Genomic DNA, 24,296 nt, shown 5'->3' with positions numbered 1-24,296 from the left:
ACAAACTCTTCATTTTCTTAAAGTACCAGAACAGGTTCCACCATTAATTTTGTAGTGGATAATGTACAGAATATTTGTGGATGATGTATAATCACTATGTAATCCTATTTATGACTCTTTCTGTACAATGCACAAGGGCCATGCACTTTTGTGCATATGATCAAGTACAGATAAGAAAATAACACTATGTGGTAGATGTTAAGTAGAGCAATATGAATTAAGGATCCTCCATAGTAAAGAATGCTAGCACCAAACTCTATGCTGTAGGTAACTAAATACAAAATAAAGCCATGAACATGAGATTTAGGGATTTCCCAGTCCTGTTTCTATGGAGATACCCTATGGAGAAAAAAACTAGAATGATTGGTGTGCGTTGAGGACTGGGTTGGGAAACACTGTACTAGACCAGCCAATTTCTAAACAGCAGGACCATCATGTATATAACACTGACATTCTGTGTGTAGCCAAGATGAATGGATGGACAGACAGGCAGACAGAGTGAGACTTGACAGATAAGGACATAATTTAGGTTTTCAAAAAATATTTCATTTAAATGCTTTCTTTAGAATTCCAAGAAGGATATATAAGTCTGTTTTACATGGGGAATGTTAATTACAAATCCCACCAATTCACCAGGCCAGGATAGGTATGAGCATTTTCTAGCAGTATTTTCAGGAATTATAAACCAATCTGGAGCAACTTAATAAAAAATTGTGTGTTCATGACAGAACAATCACTCATACTAGACCAGATTCCCCATTGATTCTTTTCACATACTACAGGCACGATCTTCTGCCTCGAGGATAAAGCTAACTTTAAAGTAACAGATGCACCACCTGCATGATAACACTAAATAGTTGAGCAGAAACACATGCAAGGTTCTTGGCATGTACTCACCCACAGTATCACAAGGCTCATCTTTATGGACACAGAAATCTGTCCTGAAAATAGAATGCAATAAAATATTGGAATTTGAGATTAAATCTGTTCTGAGAACATATAAACAAAACAAACAAGTAAAAACTACAAATATTGGTGAATGCTCTAGATGAGAATATAGTTAACATTGATTTATCTAGCAAAATGAAAAACATACCGCATTAGAAATGAAGCTATTATAGAAAATAAGTGCATATTCTATGGATCTGTCATGAGCCAGCCTTCATTAAAGCGGCACTGTCATGGCCGAATCCCGTTTTTTTTAGCCCCCCTCCCGACTCCACTACATCTAACTGACCCCCTAGTCACCCCCAAATGCCCCTAAGATCCCCATATTACTTATTTTTAAACTTTATTTTGTGTCCGGACCTATGTTCTGGGCGCCGCTATCTTTGTGTGGGCAGATGAAGTCCCTGTGGGACACGTCATCTGCCCACACTGGATAGCGCTGTGAGATTCCCGCATATGCCCAGTCAAACACTTGGGCATGCGAGCAGGAATTTCATCTGTTCAGTCAGAAAGACGAATGAATGACTAGAAATGTCAGACAAACAAACAAACTCTGAATATCAGTGTTCGTTTTTTTCGTTCCGTTTATGACAAGGAGGGAGCTACCGGCACGCAGCTCCCTCCTTGTAAAATGTAAAGATAGAAGCGGCAGGGAGCAGTGCTCTCTGTCACTTCCTAAGCCCCCCATGTCCTACCTCACTCTATGGGGGTCAATATGACCCCCATAGTATCATAAAGGAGATTAAAATCTCCCGAATGCCCCTACTCGCTATACCGCGAGTAGGGGCATGTCTACTAAACAGTGAGCAGCCTTTGGGGGCTGAGGGGGAGGACAATAGGTCCCCCTCCCCCATTATCCTTTAGGGCCCCTACGCACCGCTCAGGGGTGGGGCCGGGGGGAACTAGGGTTTGTTTTTTTTAAACAGTAAGCAGCCACAGGCTGCTCACTGTTTAATAGACATGCCCCCTACTCACGGAATAGCGCGTAGGGGCAGAATTTAGTATTAGTAAATGTGTCTGAAAGACCAATTTACTAAGGTCTTTCAGCCTTTTGGTAGATAGCCTCCTAATACCGTGGAAATCTTGCAGCCGCGGCATGAATAGGATCGGAGTTTCATTCATTCGAATTAAATTCCATTCTGAACAAATTCCCGAATTGCGTTCTAACACGAATGGAGAAACTGTTCTCATTCTGTTAGGACGCAATTCGGTGGTTTCGCCGGCGTTCTGTCTAAATGACAGGACGTTCGGGAAAAGTGAAAGGAGGTTTCGCTGGAACACGGATGAAAGTTGAGAATTGTGGGAAAATTGCTCGGACCACCGGAAATGAAGCACACTTTGCTCCTCCGCTGGTCAGAGACGGTCAGGCGTAGGAAACCTCCATGAGACAAGTAGTCCCTACTTTGTCTTATGTTTGAAAGAAAACTAGAGCAGACAGGAAGAAATGAAGAACAGATCCTGAGAGAGGGAGAGAAGAGGTATCGATTGGGGAAAGGTAAGTTCGGCATGAAAGTGACGCTTTAAGTGAGCTACTAAAGCTCTCATCCAAGTTGTTGAATCACGTTAGGATTCTAATGATTTAAATCCCCCAAAAAGTGTATTTAAAAATAAGTTATGTACCTGGTCATGAAAACCGCTACATCAACAGGGGTGTCATCTTTGGCTCCTGGAACCTGGTTATTTCCTAAGTATTTGGAACCTCCGTACTCCTCATTCTGCCAATGGCAAAAACTCTCCAACGATCTCTCCCCATGATGTCCAATAGCCAGCTTGGCCTGTTAAGTGATATGTATGGTTAGTAATCTGTAGTTCTACCAATAAAGTTGCTGTTGTTCATGTATATTGCTCACACCTATGGGATGAAACAGCTCCAAATAAGAACATCTTTATCAGTCTTATATATGCAGTATCTGTACTTTTAATAAGGCAACGGCCAGACAAACACACTGCATATACCCAAGTAAGCAATAATGGGTCAACATTCTAGAAAATCCACTCTAGGATCATCTTTTATAATCAGTAATGTGATGATGATAATAATAATGCTACAATATCAAATGAATCTTCACAACTGTTTATTCTACTACCCATAATAAACTGTGTCTAAGGGGTTTTAAGCTTTTCAAACGTTTACAAACGTGAAAGCAAACACAATCTTACTGCCATATAAAGTGAGATTTATATTGTGGAGAATTGAAAAGGGAATTGTGAATTTTCCGCCAAAATTAAGCTAAAAACGAGAAAGTTTGCCAAGTCTGCTATTACTCCAGCTTGGCTATGAATGCCTAAAAATGTGCAATTCCTTTGTCAATTCTCCACGCTCTCCTTTCTAGCTAACAACCTCCTGACACATCAACCAACAGTAAGCATTGCATTTTAAAACACCATACCCTAAATTAGTAGCACATCCCAGGAGAATATTGACCGTCTCCCCACTTACCGGTCGGCTGTGTAGAAGGACCAGTTTAGACACTCGTATATTAACTTTCATTCCCAAGCTGGGATGCTGAAACATGTTGTAAACCTGCAAAGATTAGAGAACATGGGCTTAGTTTACACCAATCAACACACACATTAAAAGTAAATGATCAGCTATTCAATTAGAATTTGATTATTTAGTTCCCAATAGCCGCAGGAAATACGAAAAACTCTACAAGTCAGCTAATTCACTTTGATTACTGACAATTCACAACTATAGTGAATGACTCAGACAGCTTCCATGTTTACAGAGCCGCATTTATGAATATGGCCCTTTTCTGAAGATTTTGAAGAATAAAGTTACAGTAAATATTTTTTTGCATAAGGTATCCGGAGTCCACTTTGCTCTGGATCCATCACTGCAGTTGTAGATTATTGAGTCCAGGATAAGCTTACTATATTGCAGTCTGTAACTTCAGTTACATCAGTAAAATGGAAGCAGTTATCAGTGGCTTTTAGCCTGGGCAGAAGATTTACTTTTGGCACTTGTCACTAACCGCAGACACCATTCTGAGAATGGTTAATGACAGAGTGAATCTCCGTAGTACCTCCAGGCAGAAATACTTTGCTCATTAACCTCCAGAAATTCCTTTGTGAAATATTCTGTCTAATGCGGACATTTAGAACAGGATCACCACTAGCCCTGGAATAAGGAATTCTTGGTCTTTGTGATGACCACCTTGAGATGGCGATCAAATAAAAAAAAAAAGAAAATATTAATAAATCGGCTAAATTTGTTTTGTAAAATATAATGGAAATCCTCGTCAAAGAAGATGCAAAGTATTGGTGAACATGCCAAAAAGAAAATTGCCTTTATAATATAAATGTATTTTAAAGTAGACATTGTATTCATAACTTTTGCAAGATACTTGTATTTAAAGTAATTAAATATATACAAAATGTGTGTTCGAAAGGAGACCATTCACAAAATCGTGCCTGCATGAATGAACTCAGTGTTACCCTCACAATTAAGTGGCATGAAAATAGTACAGCAAGCTGCCACATGCTCATAAAAGCCAGTCAATGTAATTGTATATAGAGAGTTCAAGACAAACAATTTACTCCTTCTAGGGGTATGAATGAGCACATTCTTGACATGAGCTTTACCTATACATACACAGGAAACAAACAAATGCAAGATTGTGTATCCCATGCACACAGATAATGCAGCACTCGGCATGCATTCACTGATTCCCCCTGTACTGACTGCATAGTATAGAATGATTTGGCAGTAAACCATATTTGCCATAGCCCAATGAAAAAAATAATCAAATCATGAAAGAAAAAGGAAACAATTAGAAGAGGCATGTTAAATTAAATACACTATAGTCACCAAAACAACTTTAGCTTAATGAAGCCGTTTTGGTGCATATATCATGCCCCTGCATTCTCACTGCTTAATTTACTGCCATTTAGAAGTTAAATCACTTTGTTTATGCAGTCCTAGTTACAGTCCTCCCTGCATGTGACTTACACAACCTTCATAAACACTTCCTGTAAAGTGACATCTAATGTGTAAACTTCTGTTATTGCACAATATGTTTAATTTATGTCCTGCACTGTTAAAAGCTTGTTAGAGATAAACACTTCTAACGTAAGTTAACATCTGATTGGAAATGACCCAATTTTTTTTTTGCCAAACAGGCTGTGTAGGTCACAGTCAAGAGAGGTGTAGCAAGGGCTGCATAAACATAAACAAAAGTACGTTAGAGTTTTGTGTTACAAGTTCTCTAAGCGGTTATATATTTTATCTGGGCATAGTTTGTGTTATAGAATATTAACATTAAAGACGGACTGATATGCTAAATATAGCTAGATGTGTTTTGTTTTAATTCTTAAAAATCTAAGTGTGCAGTGTCTTTATAACATAGCAAACTCGTTGTGGGCCAAGATCTTTAAGTGCCACTCGTGAGGTTCTCAATAACATGTTCTGAATGTGCTCATGTCATGATGTAGCCTGGAGGTAGGAAACCTGCAGCTCTCCAGATGTTCATGAGTGTACGAACTACAATATCCTTTGAGACTGAGCAATAGCTTTAGGCTCACTTACTCCCAAACCTTGGTACAGGTAGCTTTCTAGGCACGGAGAACCACAGAGTGTACTGTACAGGCAACATCAGACAGCACCTACATGAGTTCAGACTGGGAGTACTTTAGCTACTAATGAGCTCTGCTATTCAACAATGCCCTGTGCCGAAGACTTTATATATCAACACAGTTATAGCTGTATAATTTTATGAGCCCTAGGTTTATTTATTTGTGGGGCGGATGACATCATATTGCCCTGTAGAAGGGCCATCAACTTAAAGTAGATTCCAGACAGTCTTTAGAGTCTCCACATTAAAGGAGACTCCTGAACAGCTGTCGTGGAATAGAAATAGTATGGTTACATCATATGCCAGAGATGCGTGTGAGTAACATTTATATTTATATATTTATATTGTGATATGTGGAATAATAATCAAATATTCTAATTAAAGATTAGATAAGATTCAAAAGACTGAATTCAGGAAGGACAGGCTCCGCTAACTATTTTAAACAAAATTATATTTGTATATTTAATGCACAATGCTCTATTTAAATGTCTTATTTTTAGGATTTTCCCATGCCATATCGTGTTAAACGTATCTATTCACAGCAAACATTTTAAAATGCCCAAGGCACAATGTGGGCGTCCTCTTAAGCACTTCCAATAACAAAGTGTAAATACATAACGTACATTGTCTAAGATCATTATTTTCTTAAACCAGCATGCAGACAAGTTTCTGAGCTCAGCATAAATGGTTAGTCGCCACGGAGGACAATAAGAAAGAAAATAGAACACTGTTAAAAGCAAAGTGTTTCTTTAACAAGGTGCCAGAGTTTACTAGGTACAATGGATAGATACCCTGGAGAAAACATACCATATTCATCACTGTAAGAATAAATCTCTGAGCAGCCTCAGCTCCATGATACTGCACCATGTCAGCGTCGGCCACAACCAGAGTCTCCACCGTGTGTTCTTCTGTTAGACGGATTGCGTTTCTCTTGTCTCGCCATTCGCCACCCATTTCATTTTTCTTTTGCTTCTTTTTCTTCCCTGCAGTTGATCAGATTAACCATTTATTAATTCTTACTTCTATCAATCATGCAGCCACTTCACAGGTCCTCCAGTGCTTATACCCCTAGGTGATTTAGGGCTAAAGTTGTATTAATTAACAGTCTAATGCCTAACTTCATTGAAAATTTTAGGCTGATCGAATGACTTATATTAATACTAATAATTCTATCAACATTTCTCGGACTACAAAATTTCAGAAGTTACCAAAAGGAGAAAACCTGGAGGCATTAGTTGTATTTAGAATACAATAGTTTGAATCTAGGGATACCTCTACGAAAAAGTGTATTGAGACAATGAGAATAGGTCTTCTTGAAGGCACCGGTAGACCCTGTGCAGAGTTTCCATTAGCGCAAACTTTACCCTCAACGTCCAACTATGGCCTCAATGTAATATTTAGTATAAACACTTTGAATGATTCAAGCTTTTAAAAACACTTTCCGAATGATTTATCTATATAATTCACCATTAAAGTTTATGGGAATGTTTGTAGATAAATAATTTGGATGTTTTTCTAACAACTTTGAATCATTTGAAAAAGCTCATCCAAAAATATCAAATAAAGGCCTATGTAACCAAAAAATGTATCAAAGGGAGACTAAAAGTATGCTGAATTTCCTCTTGCTGAATCCCCATGGAGATGTAGGTCAATGCTCCCTGGAACAACCTTGGCACTCGGGGCCATAAATTTAGAGAGATGGATGATAACATTGCACACGAAAATCCTGTCTTTTGCAACAATAGCTGGCTGAGGAGATGCTTTTTTTAGTGAGTTCATCTTTGAGAAGGGATTTGGCTATAATTCTCTGATCACCAAACACAGAACATGCTACCCCTTTCTAATGTAGTAGATAGGCATTTAAAGTGGGTACGTGTATTGCTGCATTTGTTTTGTTGAAGCGTTGTTAGCACAAGCCCTAGTATAAAGGTAGCAGACAGAATATAGCACAGCTTGCATGCAGCACAGGATGGGTCTCTCGGTATCCATCACCGCCTGCAAATTCATCAGCTCTCCATCAAGAAGGCAACACCGGAAAACGTGTTCTTCAGGAACCCATAGACATATATCTATCATTACTGGCACTCTGCTTTCTCCTTCACTGTAATGGAAATACCAGCTATTCTGTGCACACAGGACTAGAATAATTGCTGAAGGAGAACCATTTGTATAAAACACTGATATCACATATAGCTTGTATTAACCTTTTTAATGTGATGCTCAATTTTGTGTTGTCTTTTGTTTTTAATAAATGTGTTTATTAAAGGAACACTATAGGGTCAGGAACACGAGCATGTATTCCTGACCCTAAAGTATTTACTCAACACTTAAGGTGGCTTGCCCCCCCTTAGCTCCTTTAGAAGGAATTAAAACTCACCCTATTTCCATCACCGCGTGGGTCTGCCGATGCTGGCCCCGCCCCAATCCATCTCCTTGGTGACATCATCAGATTTGCCGCTTTTTAGCCAATTCAATGCTTTGGCTGAAATCGTCAAGGGAGCGGGTGCCAATCAGCACCTACTCATAAAGTGTGGAGACGCTGAACGACAGTGCTGACTACTATGCAGCACTGCCCCAGGAAGCACCTCCAGTGGCCATCTGAGGAGTAGCCACTTGGAGGTGTTCCTAGGGGGCAATGTAAACACTGCCTTTTCTATGAAAAGGCAATGTTTGCATTAAAAGGGCTGAAGGCATGATTATACTTACCAGAATAACTACATTAAGCTGTAGTTGTTCTGGTGACTATAGTGTCCCTTTAACCCCTTAAGGACACATGACGTGTGTGACATGTCATGATTCCCTTTTATTCCATAAGTTTGGTCCTTAAGGGGTTAAAGACCTAACAATTGACATCACACTCCATTTTTCCCATTTAAGTTCTCGCACAGTGAAGGCACACGCTATACTTGAGAATAAAAACCAGAAACATTCAGGGTTAGTCACTAAAATGAGAATTTAAAGTGAATGTTCTAAATCAACTATGCCTCCAGTTCGGTTACTTTGTCCATAAATGTGAAATTCACATTGAATCCACTTTGCATTCTGATCGGGGCTAGGCAGTGAATAACCCTGATTTTATGGCAAGACAGGAGGCTTCATATTTGCTTTACTTCCTTTACTGTTCCTCCAAGCAGCAAAGAAACAGTTAACAGATTGAAAAAAAAAAAAGAAACAACCAATCAGAACATCTAGTCAGTAATAAGTGGCTGTGAAACTCCTCCCAATTCCTCTTTCTTTGCTGCTTGCCTCCCAGGTGAGTCGATTCTGATTTCAGACCTTAATAAGAATATTTTACACATATTTATATTTATTTATATCTGTCCATTATATATATTGTTTTACCCCCTTTCTCCTGGGGCCGACCTTGGTCGGCCCACAGGACGATTTGCCACTCTCTGGGGCACTCAATACCCCTTGGGAGATCCCACCGAGGGTTATTTCCCTTTTACACCACCCATGGAGTTCTTCCCTCCGACCGCGATTTAGCCGTGGCTTTATTTTCATTTTCCGCTTGTATTAGCCTGTCAGCGGCTTCCCTCTTCCACCACTCACGGCGTTTCTTTTCCGCTAACCGCGATCTAATCACGGCTTTGTTTACTGCCTGTCAGCTCTCACACAGCAGAGTTTCTCTGTACCTGTTTCCCGCGTTTTTTCTTCAACGCGCGCAGGCTCCGCCTCCGCACTAGCCAGCGGCCATTTTCAATGTGCGGCAGTTTACCTCACTAACGGTTCTCTGCCTGTCAGCTCTCACAAAGTGATCTCATTATTTTCGAATTTAAAGGTGTATCTCCACTTTTTCTTTGCATACCAGTTCGAAGGTAAGTACTTTATTTCTCTATCATATATACACATATTATTTGTTTTATTTTTTATTTAATTCTAAAAATCCCCTATTTTACTTCACCCAGGTTCAGTTCACACAAACTTTAAAGTGTGTTTTTTCCTGCCATCACCGACATCTAGGCCAAACACTATCTGCCACAAGGGTGACCCCCTTGATAATAACAGGTGACCCCTGTTTTGTGGTTACAGCGGTACCTTAAGGGCTCCGTCTGCTAACTAGCTTTCCATTAAATTGTGTCTCAGTGACATTGCAGTGGTTGACTCCACTTTTTCTTTTGCATCTTGGGTAACCCCCATTTGCCTGTTTGGGTGACCCCCAAACTTAACTATAAGGGTGACACCCTTTTTATTCCTGGGTGACCCCCAGCTATTATCAGGGTGACCCCCTGCTACATCCTCACAGGGTGACCCCCTGTCTTACAATTTTAAATTTATTATTTTTTGTTTCAAGTTTTGTTCATAATGTCTGAACAACAGGACACTGTTTCTGCTGAATTAAAATCCTGGCTTTTTTCAGCAATAGCGGTATCTATGCCCAAAGCTATTGCGGCTTACCACGAACAAGCTAAACCTGCCCCAGGGCCAACTACTGCATTAAATATTTCCGACTCAGAAGAGTCTCATGATTCCGACCATGACGGGGCTCCGCGCAAGCGTCCCTGGAAGGGCAACAGTGTCTCCGCCGGTAAAGGCAAGGCACCTGCCACAAATGCTAGACTGTCACTTCCCTCCTCAAGCCTTCCATTATTGGATCCCTTAGAGGGTTCCACAGCACACGACCTACAGGTCGTAGACGAGTACTGTGCAGGGTACTCGGACGAAGAAGACCAGGGTAATACTAGGTATGTCAAGGAATCCTACATCACCAAACCATTGGTGGTTAGCTCCACGCCCACAAATCCATCACAAAACAAGGATCCTTTAACTGACATCCTGCTGGATGGTAACGCCCAACCCCTGTTTGATCCTAGGACCATCAGACACCCCCGGTCTGCTGAATGGACACCACCTAGCCATATTGCTCAATTCTGCAGAATGTGGCTCAGAAAGCCGCTAGAGAAGGAGATCAGGAACAAATTACGGGCTGAATGCCCTCGACCTACAATTCCGGATAAGGTCGCTCTAACTCCCGAGTTTGTTCCCCTCTTCATTACCTTCCTCAGCAAGTCAGGAAAATACAGACGCAAAGGCCTAGAACAGGGCCTCAAAACAGTCCAGGACAAATTATTGGACATTGCTGGTCCCATTATCCAAATTTTTATCTAGCCAGATGAAGCCATTGTTGAAGGTACCTTGGACCCACACTTGGTACGCGAATGGGCCCAAGGAGCCCTGTGTCTCCTGGGGAATGCTAACGTGGCTATGTCCACTGAAAGAAGGAAAGCTACGCTATATAAAATAGACGCAAAACTGGCAGATTTGGGTTCCAAAGAACTCGGCCCAGAGGCCAACGGCCTATTATTTGGGGACCAGTTCATGCGGGACCTCAACAGACACGTATCTGTATTCACCTCGCTGAACAAGGCCCAGACCTCCCTTCGCAGGGTGTTTCGAACCAACCGTTTCTCTGGCAGAGCCGGTTGCCATAGAGGCCGAGCTACCGGCAGATCTGCCTTCAAAGGCTACAGGCCTCGACCAAGTGAACCTTGGAACTCTGGTTATGCCCGTCCCTATCATAGACAACTGTTTACCAACAGAGGATCAATCAGAGGACGTGGCTCTGCTTCTCTCCGGGGTCGATCTGCTCAAGTACATATTGCAGGCCGTTTAACTTGTTTTTTCCCACAGTGGTCTCTTCTCACTCAGGATCCTTGGATCCTTCAGACTGTTTCATGTTTTCTCATGGATTTCATCACCGACCCCATACAGGACTCACTGCCCCCTCCCATACGGATGTCCCAGCCGGACACCATCGCCTTACATACAGAACTCTGCAAACTCAGAGACAAGGGCACAATCGAACCCTCTTCATCCCCCCTCAGATTTGTCAGCAACATCTTTATGGTTCGAAAAAAGTCAAACGACTTTCGCCCCATCATCAATCTGAGAGGGCTAAACCAATTCATTGTGTACAGGCACTTCAAAATGGAGGGCATACACTTACTCTGAGACCTTCTTGCGAGGGAGATTGGTTCTCCCGTTTCGACCTCAGGGATGCCTACCTTACGGTACCGATTGCACCCTGTCACCGCCCTTTCCTCCAGTTCATATGGCTTCAAGAGCTTTGGCAGGTCACCTGCCTCTCTTTTGGTCTCTCACCCGCCCCTTGGTGTTTCACCAAGTTAATGAAGCCAGTTATGGCTCTTCTCCGGTCCCAAGGTGTCCGGTCCATCGTCTACCTAGACGATATACTGATCATGGCACAAGACCCCCATACGCTTCGGAAACATTCAAATATGACCAAATGTCTCTTACAAAACCTTGGTTTTGTGATCAATTTGGAGAAATCCTCTCTAATACCATCACAATCCATCCTTTTCCTGGGTTTCCAGATCGACTCCGTTCGATCAATCCTCCAACTCCCGATGGCGAAAATAAAAGCCATCAAGAAGGACATTCGGAAACTATTGTCCTCTCATCAGGTATGCCTTCGCGACCTGGCTCGGATGATAGGACTCCTGTCCGCATCCATTCAGGCCATCTTCCCCGGCCCTTTACACTACAGGGCGATGCAGCGTCTCAAGACGAGGTATCTGGGCAGATCCCATTCCTACGACCAACCTATACTCATTACAGAAGAAGTTCGTCTAGAGTTGGATTGGTGGCTCCAGAATATGGAAGCTTGGAATGGGAAAGCGATCTTCGGTCGCCAACCAGACTTCGTCCTAGAGTCCGATGCCAGCCTCCTAGGTTGGGGAGCCACTTGCTCCGGCCTTTCCATGGGGGGTCTCTGGACTCGGTCAGAATGATCCATGCACATCAATTGCTTGGAACTGATGGCTGGCGCTTTTGCGATTTGCAGTTTCGCCAAAGACGTTTACGATTGCTCTCTAATTCTGAGAATAGACAATGTCTCCGCTGTCCGTTATGTAAATCGTCTTGGAGGCTCCCGCTCCAAGCTCCTATCAGAGCTGTCTAGGGAGGAATATCTCCCTTCAAGCAGAATACCTTCCCGGGTCAGACAACCTCGTGGCGGACTGGTTCTCCCGTCACTGGAGGGACGCCAGCGATTGGCAGCTGGATCCAAATGTCTTCTACCAACTACATCACCTTCGCGGGCCCATCACGTTGGACCTCTTTGCCTCCAGACTGAACCGTCAGACAGACGCATTCTTCAGCTGGCTACCGGATCCGCTGTCGCAAGCCGTAGACGCTTTTCTACAACCCTGGCCATTGACAGGAGCATACGCCTTCCCACCGTTCTCCCTGATCCCTCGCACTCTACACCGTCTCAGGGTTCTGGGAGTCGGGATCCTGTTAATAACTCCCCTCTGGAGAGCCCAACCCTGGTACCCCAACCTCTTAGAGATGTCCGCAGACTACCCTCTGCTTTTACCCCTCACCCCAGACCTTCTCCGAGATCCATTCGGAGCATATCATCCCCTGGCCATCCAAGGACACCTCCAACTGGTGGCCTGGACCGTTTCAGGGGATCCTGGTTCGTCCCGGGCCTTTCAGGCTCAGCTCGCAACCTCCTCTGGGATTCATGGGCCCCAGGCACCCGAAAATCATTTTGGCGTGGTCAGCCTGGGCTCGCTGGTGTTTGGAAAGGGATATTGATCCCTTTTCAACGACTCTGGTGAATATCATGAATTTTCTGTCCTCTCTCTTTGACAGTGGCAAATCTTATCGTACTATAAACCTTTTCCGCTCTGCCATCTCGGCTGCTCATAGTCCGATCAATACACTCCCTGTCGGACAACACCCTTCCGTGTGCAGGCTCCTACGGGGTATCCGTCTGTCCAGACCTCCGGCACCCCGTTACACCCACTTTTGGGATGTGGCACAAGTCTTATCCTTCCTGGAGGCCTGGCCTCCCAACTCGGAGCTATCCTTACGGCAACTCTCTGCCAAGTTAGCCCTGCTACTTTGCTTGATTTCTCTACGTCGGGTCTCCGACATCAAAGCCTTCGACCTTCATGCAATTACTTTCACTCCCGAGGGAGTACGCTTCTCTATTGTCCGTCGCACTAAGGTTCCAGCATCCTCCGTCTTTTATCCATACTTCCCAGACAGGCCTTCTCTGTGTGTTGCCCGTTGTTTGCAACGGTACATTACTCTTACCACGCCGCTTTGGCCCCCGTCGGGACCTCTTTTTGTGTCCTACGTTCGTCCTCACCGTCCGGTGTCTTGTCCCACTATTGCTCAGTGGATCAGGTGGCTCCTCCGCCTTGCGGGCGTAGAGCCGCCCTTTGGCGCTCATTCAGTACGGGGCGCGGCCGCATCCTCCGCCTTTATCACTGGGAGTTCCCTTTCGGATATTTTGACCTCGGCAGATTGGTCAAGGGAATCTACCTTTCGTTCGTTTTATTTCCGGCCTTAAGCTCTACCCGGTTTTCATTTACTCTCTGGGCGTTAAAACAGCAAATATGAAGCCTCCTGTCTTGCCATAAAATTAGAGATTATTCTAGCGTCAGTGACCTAATAATCTAAATTTTATTAAAGACAGGAGGCGAATATTTTCCCACCCTACGTGCGCTCAGGTTTTGTTGTTTTCGTTCCAGTTTACATGGTTGACTTCACTCCGGCTGCATCAAGAAAGAGGAATTGGGAGGAGTTTCACAGCCACTTATTACTGACTAGATGTGTTCTGATTGGTTGTTTCTTTTTTTCAATCTGTTAACTGTTTCTTTGCTGCTAAGAGGAACAGTAAAGGAAGTAAAGCAAATATTCGCCTCCTGTCTTTAATAAAATTTAGATTATTAGGTCACTGACGCTAGAATAATCTCTAATTGCTGTGGTTTCTCTACCTCCAGAATGACAGAAAAGGGCAGAACGTATGATGATGATTTACAGTAGGCCAAGAAGGAGACACACCGTTCCAGGAGAGAGTTAATGACAACAATGTTGATTGCTACATTTAATTTTTCTCACAAACACACATTTGTTAAATATAGTGGATAATAAAACATAACTTTAGAAATCCTGAGAAGTGACAGATCGCCTTTAAGAACCTCCATGGTATATGATTATATTTGATGTATCACATGCATATTTAGGCACACAAATAATACAAATCTTTCTTTTTTCATGTGCAAAGAGTGACAAACAGGCTTGAGACGCCACGACAGCTGTATCAAGCGCATCACAAACAAGTAGCATAGAACAATGACATGGTTATAATAAGGCAGCACATTTTTGAGTTTAAGTGATAACAGTGATATAGATATTCACTAGCAGTGGTCGTGAATTAGAGAATATTTAAGTGATATCATAGATGTAGACAGTCACTAGCTGTGGTCGTGAATTAGAGAGTATTTAAGTGATAACATATATGTAGAAAGTCTCCGGCTATGGTCGTGAAGTAGAGGATAGTTAAGTGAGAACATAGCCGTATATAGTTACTAGTGTATGAACTAGAGAATAGAACTAGAGAATAGAATGGGATGACGCAGGTTTAGTGTGTGGGCTTAACTCGCTACTGTGTCTTGTCAATGCCTAGTGTTCCTGCGGGGCATGTCTTCACCTGTGCTTGGTGTGTGCGGGTCATCCGTGGTTAGCATGTGTGGATAATCCAGTGTTTAGTAGTCAGATGTAAGTTTAATGTCCCCGGTAACCCTGGGGGGGGGGGGGGGGAGGTAGAACGATATGCGAGCTCCCTTGATGGCCCTGTGTCTGTCGGGCCGCTCTGTGGTCATGGGTGTGACTGCTGTAGCGGGACACCCTGCCCTCAGGCCTTAAAGGAAAGGTAAAGTCTGTGTCGATACTTTTGCCTATAAAACAGTGTATAACGTTAGGAAACATAAGATAAGGAAAACAAATAACTTGTGCACTGTAAATAATCGTGCGGTTCAGTGTTTCTCAGTTTATGCCCTCTGGGCAAGTCTGTGGGCCTGGGGCCCCATGTATGACAAGGAGCGGCCTGAGTAGCCATCAAAGTCCCGTCAGGTTGCAGCTGCTGCGTTTTTCCGTGATTCAGGCCGTCGGGGGACGAATGGTAAAGTTGTCGCCGGATCCCCTAATCCAGGAGTAGCTGGTATGTTGAGTTGACCCGTCGTTGGTAAGGAGTCCTGTCTGAGGCCCAGTGTAGGGAGTAGGTCTCTCGCGCCCTGCATATCTTGGATGGTGTACCGGGAGTCTCCGTGTGAGAGCTGTAGTGCACGGGAGCCCCTCCACCTGTATGTGATGTTCTGCACCCGGAGGAGAGCCGTAAAGGGCTGGAGGGAACGGCGCCAGGCCATTGTGGACCGCGAGAGGTCTGAATAAAATGAGATCGACTGATTCTCAAACAGGTAGGGCGAGCGGTTTCTCGTTGCGTTCAGCACTGTTGTTTTATCTCTGCTGTTCGGAAGGCGTACCAGTAAGTCCCTGGGTTGCGTGGTAGGGGCTGAAGTAGGCCTTGGAAGTCGGAACATCCCTTCTGGGGTTATCTGCTTGGCCTGTTTAGCCGTTAGTAGAGTTGTGAGTAATCGTCTTGTGAAGTGAGGTAATTCCTCCTCCGGTATCTCTTCTGAGATCCCTCGGATCTTAATATTTTGGCAGCGTCGCTGGTCCTCCAGGGCTGCGAATTGGTGCTCAAATTTAAGATTCTGGAGCTGCAGATTAGTGACCAGTTGCTGCAGCTGCTTGGTGTGCGTGCTGTTGTGCAGGGATCCCTGTTCCAGGGCGCTGATGCGGCCTGTCAGGCCTTGCAGGTCTGTGTGTATTTTCGCCATATCAGCTTGGATGGCATGCTGGACACCGGCCAGCAGGTCTTTCATGACCGCTATGGTGACCGGGGGTGAGTCAGGTTGCGGGGGAGTGGAGGGGGGGACCTTTGGTGCGGGTGCGGGTGGGGGCTCTACCTCTAGTCCGGTTGAAAAATCATCGGACATGTCAGAGCTATCTTCATCATGAAGGGCGGCCATGTTTGGACTCACCGCAATCCGTGCCTGTCTCCATAGGTCTCCTATGCTCGGGTTTTGCCGTGGCCTGTCCGGTTTGGGCTTTTTAGTTTTTCGCTCCATCACGTCCGCCGTCGCCTGCCCCTGTGTGGAGGTCTTTGTGTAGAGATTTCGGAGACAGAGCGGCCGCCTTTTTCTCCACCTGGTCACTCGCAGGCCTCAGCTCGGCTCCGCGGGCTTACTGCGTCTCAGAGGTTCGAGAGTGGGGTCTGTGTGATCAGCAGCTTGTCCCCTGTTGAGTTTATGGATATAGATACCCACATTCAGGCTTGAAATTGGGGCATTACCCCGATAAGTGTCAGGTTTTGCAGGAGCTCGCTCGGCATGCGGCTGCTCAGCTCCGAGTTCAAGCTCCGCCCCCAATACAAATCTTATTAATCTATAAAATAAATATAAGGAATCTCATTATATATACACACCATTCTATGTCAGCATACCTACACCAAGTTAATCTATATACAGTAAGAGTTTGAATGTGCAGAATGATCCCTGGGCTACAGCAAGTTTAGCTTTTATTTGCTTTCTGGAACTGCTAATTCCCTGGAGTTAGCATTAACACCTCTTTAAAAACCAGACACTACTGGCCAGCCAGGGTTTCATTAGAGGGTGGACCTATAGAGAAACAAGCTTGCCACCCAGGAAAGGAAAAGCCAATTGCTCAACTAATTTTTAGGATTATTCGCTCTGCTCATTGTGCTTATGGAATATTTAAATGAAAAGCTTTTTTGGGAGATGCAGAGGAATTATACAGTAAAGCATGTTTGTTAAAATATTTGGCAATGGGCTATATACAGTGATTTACAAGTATTGGACGTTTCTACATTTCAGACTTGCTAAGTCAACGATCTACATATGTCACTCACAATTCATGAAGCAATTGGTGTCAGGGGGAATGGGGCTAAAATGAAATGCACTTGTGTTCCACTTGGAATAAATGTTTAGCCCTTATACAAGGATTTCAGTAGCACACAGTGTTTGGGTAGCACTGAATGACTACCATGCCAGACAGCCTTTCTTTTTAGGGCACCTGCGTACCTGATGGCAATACCCCTTTACAGGCAGACATGTCAGCAGCCCTAATTGTGTCAATGGAATAATCACCCACTCACCAAACCTGGCCGCAGACAGTCTTGATCACAAACCAAGAGATTATTATTATTATTGCCATTTATATAGCGCCAACAGATTCCGTAGCACTTTACAATATTTAACTATAAATAGGACAATTACAAGAAAACTTACAGGAACAATAGGTTGAAGAGGACCCTGCTCAAACGAGCTTACAGTGCATTAGGACAGGAAAAAGCAATCAAATAAGGTAGGAGGGAAGCAGAGCTGGAGGAGAGAGTAGAGTGCTGCCCTTTAGGAGAGAGTAAGAGACAGCTATGTGAGGTAGAGGTTACTCTGGGAGGCCATTAGCTTTCCTAAAGAGATGGGTTTTAAGAGATCAATTATAATTCTGTAGGACATGAGAAATCTGCAATTGAAATGGGTGACACCATCTACGGGGCAACTAAAACCCCGATACTCCACGAAGCTATGGCTACACAAGTCACTGTATCACCCTCAAGAACAGTGGTGGTAAGAAAATTGCTGGGGAAATCACCCCATAACAGATCATGCTTTACTAGAGTCAGGGCCAGATTTAGATGAAAAGAGGCCCTAGGCTATTCCACTTATGAGGCCCTTTCACCTCCCATTTTTAAGTTTGTAAATTACATGAGAGACAATTAAATACATTATTACTGTGATATATATCAATATGTTAAATGAAACATGTTGTGATTGGTACTAACCTTTATAAAAAATGTGGCACGGATAATAAATAAAAAAAAAGTCGAGATGAGGAGAGGGGGGGTGATGAGGAGAGGGGGGTGATTGTAAGAGGGAGGGGGTGATGAGGAGGGGGGGTGATAAGGAGGGAGGGTGATTGTGAGGGGGGGTGATTGTGAGAGGGAGGGGGGTGATGAGGAGAGGGGGGTGATGAGGAGGGGGGGTGATTGTAAGAGGGAGGAGGTGATGAGGAGAGGGGGGGTGATTGTGAGAGGGAGGGGGGTGATGAGGAGAGGGGGGTAATTGTGAGAGGGGGGTGATTGTAAGAGGGAGGGGGGTGATGATGAGAGGGGTGTGATTGTGAGAGGGAGGGGTGTGATGAGGAGAGGGGGGTGACTAACAAAATTACCTTAAATCCCTGATGGTCCAGTGGGGGCTGCCGGGTGGTCCGGTGGGGTCCCTGGTGGTCCGGTGGCCCTCATTTCTGGTCTGCAGCTCCGCAGAGCTGCAGACCATGGATCTCGCGAGACCCAATCAGAGCGTTGCCATGGTAACCCGCGGCAACACTCTGATTGGGCAGTGCACGCGAGATCCATGGTCTGCAGCTCTCGGCAATCGCGGCAGGAGGGGCATTGCAGTCTGCCCCGGGCACCCCCTAGTAAGTGGCACCCGGGGCAGACCGCCTCCCCCAGCCCCCCCTTAGTACGCCACTGGTCATAGCATATGCGTAGAATTTCTCTTTATTTTCGGTTCAGTGGTTTAGAGTTCACTGTTTTTAGAATAGTGTAATTTTAATTTTGCTAACAATTTGAATGTAGGCCCCTCTTGATCTTGAGGCCCTAGGCTGAAGCCTAGTTAGCCTATAGGAAAATCCGGCCCTGACTAGAGTATATAATAAAAACCTCTCTCTAATAGATACATTTTGGTAGAAGAGGAACATGTGGGTGAGGGAGTCTGTGCTTTGCACTAAAGCTAGGCACATGTTTCACAGCTGTTTGCCTACTGAAGCATAGTATGACACATACGATTTCATAAAAAAACATTGTGTGCACTACTTGACTAAGACATGAACACAGCATCAGGGAATAACAGAGCCCAGGCTTAGGTCTGTGCCAGTGCAATCACAAACCTTGGCTCCTTCACGTCAGTAGAGTAGAAGGATTTTTATGCTACTAGCGAAGACCAAATTGTATGAGACTTCTGCGGCTTTATTGGATTACATGTTTACTTTAATAGGGTATGGAACACCAATAAAAGAATCTAAAAGCTTTACAAATCATTTTGAGTTTTTGAATATACAGGTCTACAAGCGAACTTTTTTTGGAAAAGGCACAGACATACAAGGAGGTGAAAAGAGCATTATAAATAAACGTTAATTTAACACTCGAAGGCTAAAGTGACTTGCACAGTCGTCTGGCATTTAACTCAAGTACCATGATTTGAGAACAAACTGGAAAATGTTCAACCTGGGTGAGGCTGCGGAAATGCCTCTCAGGTGCATCTAAAATGTAAAAAGTGCTATCATTATTTTTAGATTTAATGGAGGTGAAAATGGATATATGCTGTTCCCTAAAATAATCATAACACAATCAGTTAAGTATAATTATATATCATTAAGATAACATGTTGAGGCAAGACGTGTCGTGAGTTGAAATATTGCCGTTAATAGTTGCATAGCCAATTCTAGCAACGAGTCCTAGAAATGTATCTGGTTTTAAAGATTGACAGAATGGAGTTTATCCACTAAACAGCAAGTTGTGTTGTGTTGGCAATTGATTTTGAAGTTTTGGGGATTTTTTTTGTACCCTAGCTCACCACAACTCATTGTACAGTAAATAAATCCCCTGCAGTCAATGAATAAGCTAAACCGACATTATATTGCTTGTGTGACATACCTTGGAATTTCACCATCAAATAATCTGAAATGCATTTTAAAGCACATTCAAAATCCTACCCCATATCAATCTGTTTATTTTTCTTTTCTATCCATTTAACAAATTAAATAAGCATTTTATATGGATAAGTACTCTCTCTAAATGCCAGAGATTTAGCAAAATGTCTTTGTAAAACTTGTACCAGCTGACTGCATTGGTTTCCATAGTGATTGCACCATTTTATCAAAAAGCACAACACTTTGAGAAATGCCTAATTTGTGTTTAAAGGCATCCTATAGTGCCAGGAAAACAAAGCCGTTTTCCTGGCAGTATTGGGTTAATAGGTCCCTCCGTCCCCTGCGCCCACCCTCACGCGGGGCTGAAGGGGTTAAAAACCCTTCAGCCACTTACCTGCATCCAGCGCTGATGTCCCTCGGCGCTGGGTGAGTCTCCGCCCACGCTCCTTCCCCGCCGATGCCAGCTGGCGCGGAGACCTTATGTGCATGCGCGGTAATAGCTGCCCGCGCATTAGACCTCCCCATAGGAAAGCATTATTCAATGCTTTCCCATGGGGAAAATCTGGCGCTGGAGGTCCGTGAGGACGTCCAGCGTCAGATAATGGACCAAAAGTTGATTTGGATTCCAGAAGCCCTCTAGTGACTCTCTGGTAGACAGCCACAGAGGGCAGACTTAGAGCTTCAATGTAAACATTGCAGTTCTCTGGAACCGCAATGTTCTACATTGCAGCACTAAGTGCAAATGGGTCACAGCACCCAGACAACTTCAAAGAGCTGAAGTGGTCTGGGTGCCTACAGTGTCCCTTTAAGGAATCATTTTTAAAAATCCCAACTTGAGCCCCGCACATGCATGTTCACTGAACTCAAATATGCAGTGTGTCATACTACTTGTATCAACCAGATTCTGTACAGTAATTGTGAACGTCCTGGGGACCACCTGATCATAGAGGTTGGAGCAATAGGAAGCTGGGTAATTCATAAAGTGAGAATTCAAAGTGTATTTCAAATTCAAGGTAAAAGTAGAACTGGCAACATTCTTTAAGTCATCTATGCTTCCAGATAGGCTACTCTGGTCTTAAATTAGAAATTCACTTTGAATTTATCACTTTAGCAGGCCCCCCAAGAGTCCACTTTTGATGGGACATTTTCGATTTTGGGATTCTGTCCCACTTTAGTTCCCTGGTGTTCCGCATCTGGGGACACCAGGGAACTGTCCTGGGGCAGCACAGTGTGAGGGCATCATTTGACATGCAGGCTCTGTGCAGAGAGCACTAGGATCATGCATGTAGCGCTTCAACATATTCCTGAAGGCTGGCAGCAAGCCAGGCAGACTTTCTGTGGGCAGGCCCCACCCCTTTTCCAAGCAGGCCACCCCATTATGAGAGTTACTAGCGAAACATGTTGCGTCACTGGCGATGTTCCCTCAGGGCCCCGCCCACCCCATCCAGATTGTTGGCTGTGACGCCAACAGGCTTTTAATAAAGTGATATTGTTTAAATAAAAACTCTGTTTACACTTAAAAGCAGCAGTATTTTTTTAGTGTTCATGCAACTGTAAATGAATAAATTGCACAGCATTTTTTAAAAGTAATATTATTTTGCTTTCAGTATGCATTAATCCTGTTTTACAAACAGGATTCATTCATTTCCATATAGATTAATGGTTGTTCGAAATTCGTTAAGAAAACAATTTTTACCGAATTTCAGACAAACTAAATAAATATTCGAATTAAAGGGACACTATAGTCACCAGAACAACTACAGCTTAATTAAGTTGTTCTGGTGAGTATAATAGCTCCCTTCAGGCATTTTCATGCCCCTAAGGACACCTCCAAGTGGCCACTCCTCAGATGGCCACTGGAGGTGCTTCCTGGCTCAGGGCTGCACAGTAAGCAGCCCTGCGTTCAGCGTTCCCATGATACAATGTCATTCAAAATTACTTTTTTTTTTTTATTTTTTATTATGCATATCAGCAATAATTAGAGCTTGGCTATTTTAGCCTTAATTTTTATAATTTAGCCTTAATTTTTTACCCCCACAATTCACTGCTTAGTGAATAAACCGTAAGTGTTTACAATTCCTATAAAAGTAATCCTCGACTTTAAGGAAACTAATTTGGCAATCATTTTTTCAAAAGAATTAGATGATTCCTAAACCAGATACTGTTTGTGGCCGATGTCGGTGGATTTAAGTAACACTGCTATGAGCTTTTGTGTTGTATATTTGTACACAGAAGCAGACTTTCACTTTTACAGAGACATTATTTCTAGAATGTCTTCATTCTCTATAGACTTCTAGAACCAACAGCAGGAAGGAACCAAACGCTCAAATGAAATACCAGAAGCTTTGCTAACTTCAATGAATTTAAACGAGTCAAGCACAAATTAGATCATTTGTGTCATAAACGTGTTAGCAAAGCCCACTGAGTTTCCTTTATGAGAGAGTCATTCATTTGGAAAAGTCAGTATGAGTGATCCATCCTAAAGTAATATGGGTAATTATTAACTGTGCTGGATGTGATATAAGGCATTCACATTGGAAAGCAACAAAACGTTTAGTAGAAGATGGAATTTGGCACTATCCTCTTCCCAGAAGACTGAAGAGAGCCTGAGGGCAATTCAGTTACATTTTTAAAGTAGATCATCAAATTCCAAAATGTACCAAACCATTTGTGAAAATAATTTAAATGTGCTCCAAAGTGGAGAAGATCTGAAATAATCTAAAATTTACATTTCCCCAAAATGCTCCAAAAAAAAAACACCAACATAGCTTGAAAAGTGCTCTAGAAAGAAGTCCCAAGCAACTGAAAATTAGCCAAATTATAGTAATGCACTTAGGGTCACCCGATGGACGTGTCATCGGGGACAGAGTTGTGCGATGCGGCACTTTGATAACCTGACCGGCACAGCCTGTACTATCACAGCACTGGAAGGAAGTGAAAGCCTGTCACTTTTCCCCAACTAACAGAGGCAAACGCTGCACAAGAGCAAGAGGAGGAGGTTGATCGGTAGAGCAGGTCCCTAACTCCCAACAGCCCAAGCCAGCAAAAGCCACCCTACTGCACCCAAAATAAAGGAAACTGGATGGTGGCTAAAATTGTGACATGTATGTGTGTCTGTGGTGTTTGTATCTGCATGTGTGTACCTGTATGTGTGTCTCTGTATCTGCGTGTAAGTCAGTGTTTGCATCTGTGTGTCTTTGGATCTGCATGTATGTCAGTGTGTGTCTGTGTATCTGAACATTTGTCAGTGTGTATATCTGTGTATCTATAGGTGTGTCAGTGTATCTATATGTGTGTCAGTGTTACCAAGGGGCACTCAAGTTAAAAAAGGTTGGGAACCACAGGTTTAGAAGACTTAAGATAATTGGTGCGGTCTCTCAGATCGGTATATGGCAACAAACCTTCCTAAGACTTAACCTGTTTATTTAATTTTTTTGTTTGTCAACGTTAAGAAGCTGAATGTGTGCAGGGCTGAAATAAAAAAAGAAAGTCATCCTAATATGTAAAATAAATAAGTCAAATTAACCTAAAATAAATACATGCATAAATAATCAAAAAGAATTTCCAAACGCACCTGATACAATATGACAGTTACTGTGAATGGCGTCAGACTGAGTAGGTGAGATGGACGGTGCAGACCGCTTCTGTCTGATGATGTGCTGTTTTCCAGACAATAGGTCAATGAAGTCGGTTGTACTGTTGGTTGGTTCAATTATCATCTGCTCCTCCCCTATCTGTATGTATCCAGTCTGATTAAAAGATACAATCAAGGCAAAATTATGTAATTTACAAGATCATGCAATGTGTTTTCCTCAGTATAAATATAGCCATGTATCCCATCTCAGACATGAATACACAAGCAGCACCACACAAATGTGGTTTCTCTTTACCACAATATTAACCCTATTACAATATAAGTAATCGCAGTAGTATTTACAACAAAAACAGTTGCTAATAGCAGGTAAAGAAAATAATTGCTTGAACGTTGCTGTGACAATAAGCTAACTCATGTAATATGCAGAGAAGTCCTCTGAGCATGTTCTCGCGGGTGTCAAAAAAAGAACCTGCAGCTCAACCAGATCCAATTGTAAGTTTGCCAACATATTGCATTCCAGGGGATGGAACACAAATTAAACAAACAATGACGTTTTGCTGAAACAATAATGGGAACATCTATTTACTTTTTCCTCCTCAACTAGTCGGATGAATGGATTTCTCCACCTG

General features: G+C 43.3%; 1 protein-coding gene across 1 annotated transcript in view; it reads right to left on the bottom strand.

The window, feature by feature from the left end:
* Nucleotides 1–24,296, bottom strand: part of ADAMTS17 (ADAM metallopeptidase with thrombospondin type 1 motif 17) — a 294,708-nt gene that overhangs the window by 250,328 nt on the left and 20,084 nt on the right. The window contains exons 3-7 of the mRNA XM_063448834.1: nt 23,647–23,821; nt 6,330–6,505; nt 3,389–3,472; nt 2,569–2,723; nt 898–941 (exon numbers count right to left, since the gene is read on the bottom strand). Of these exons, the coding sequence (XP_063304904.1) occupies nt 898–941; nt 2,569–2,723; nt 3,389–3,472; nt 6,330–6,505; nt 23,647–23,821 (634 nt within the window). The remainder of the gene's footprint in view (nt 1–897; nt 942–2,568; nt 2,724–3,388; nt 3,473–6,329; nt 6,506–23,646; nt 23,822–24,296) is intronic.

The sequence above is a fragment of the Pelobates fuscus genome, chromosome 3, assembly GCF_036172605.1.
Source record: "Pelobates fuscus isolate aPelFus1 chromosome 3, aPelFus1.pri, whole genome shotgun sequence".
Taxonomy (NCBI): domain Eukaryota; kingdom Metazoa; phylum Chordata; class Amphibia; order Anura; family Pelobatidae; genus Pelobates; species Pelobates fuscus.
The sequence above is the reverse complement of the archived record's forward strand: the minus strand, read 5'-3'. Positions and strand labels throughout refer to the sequence as shown.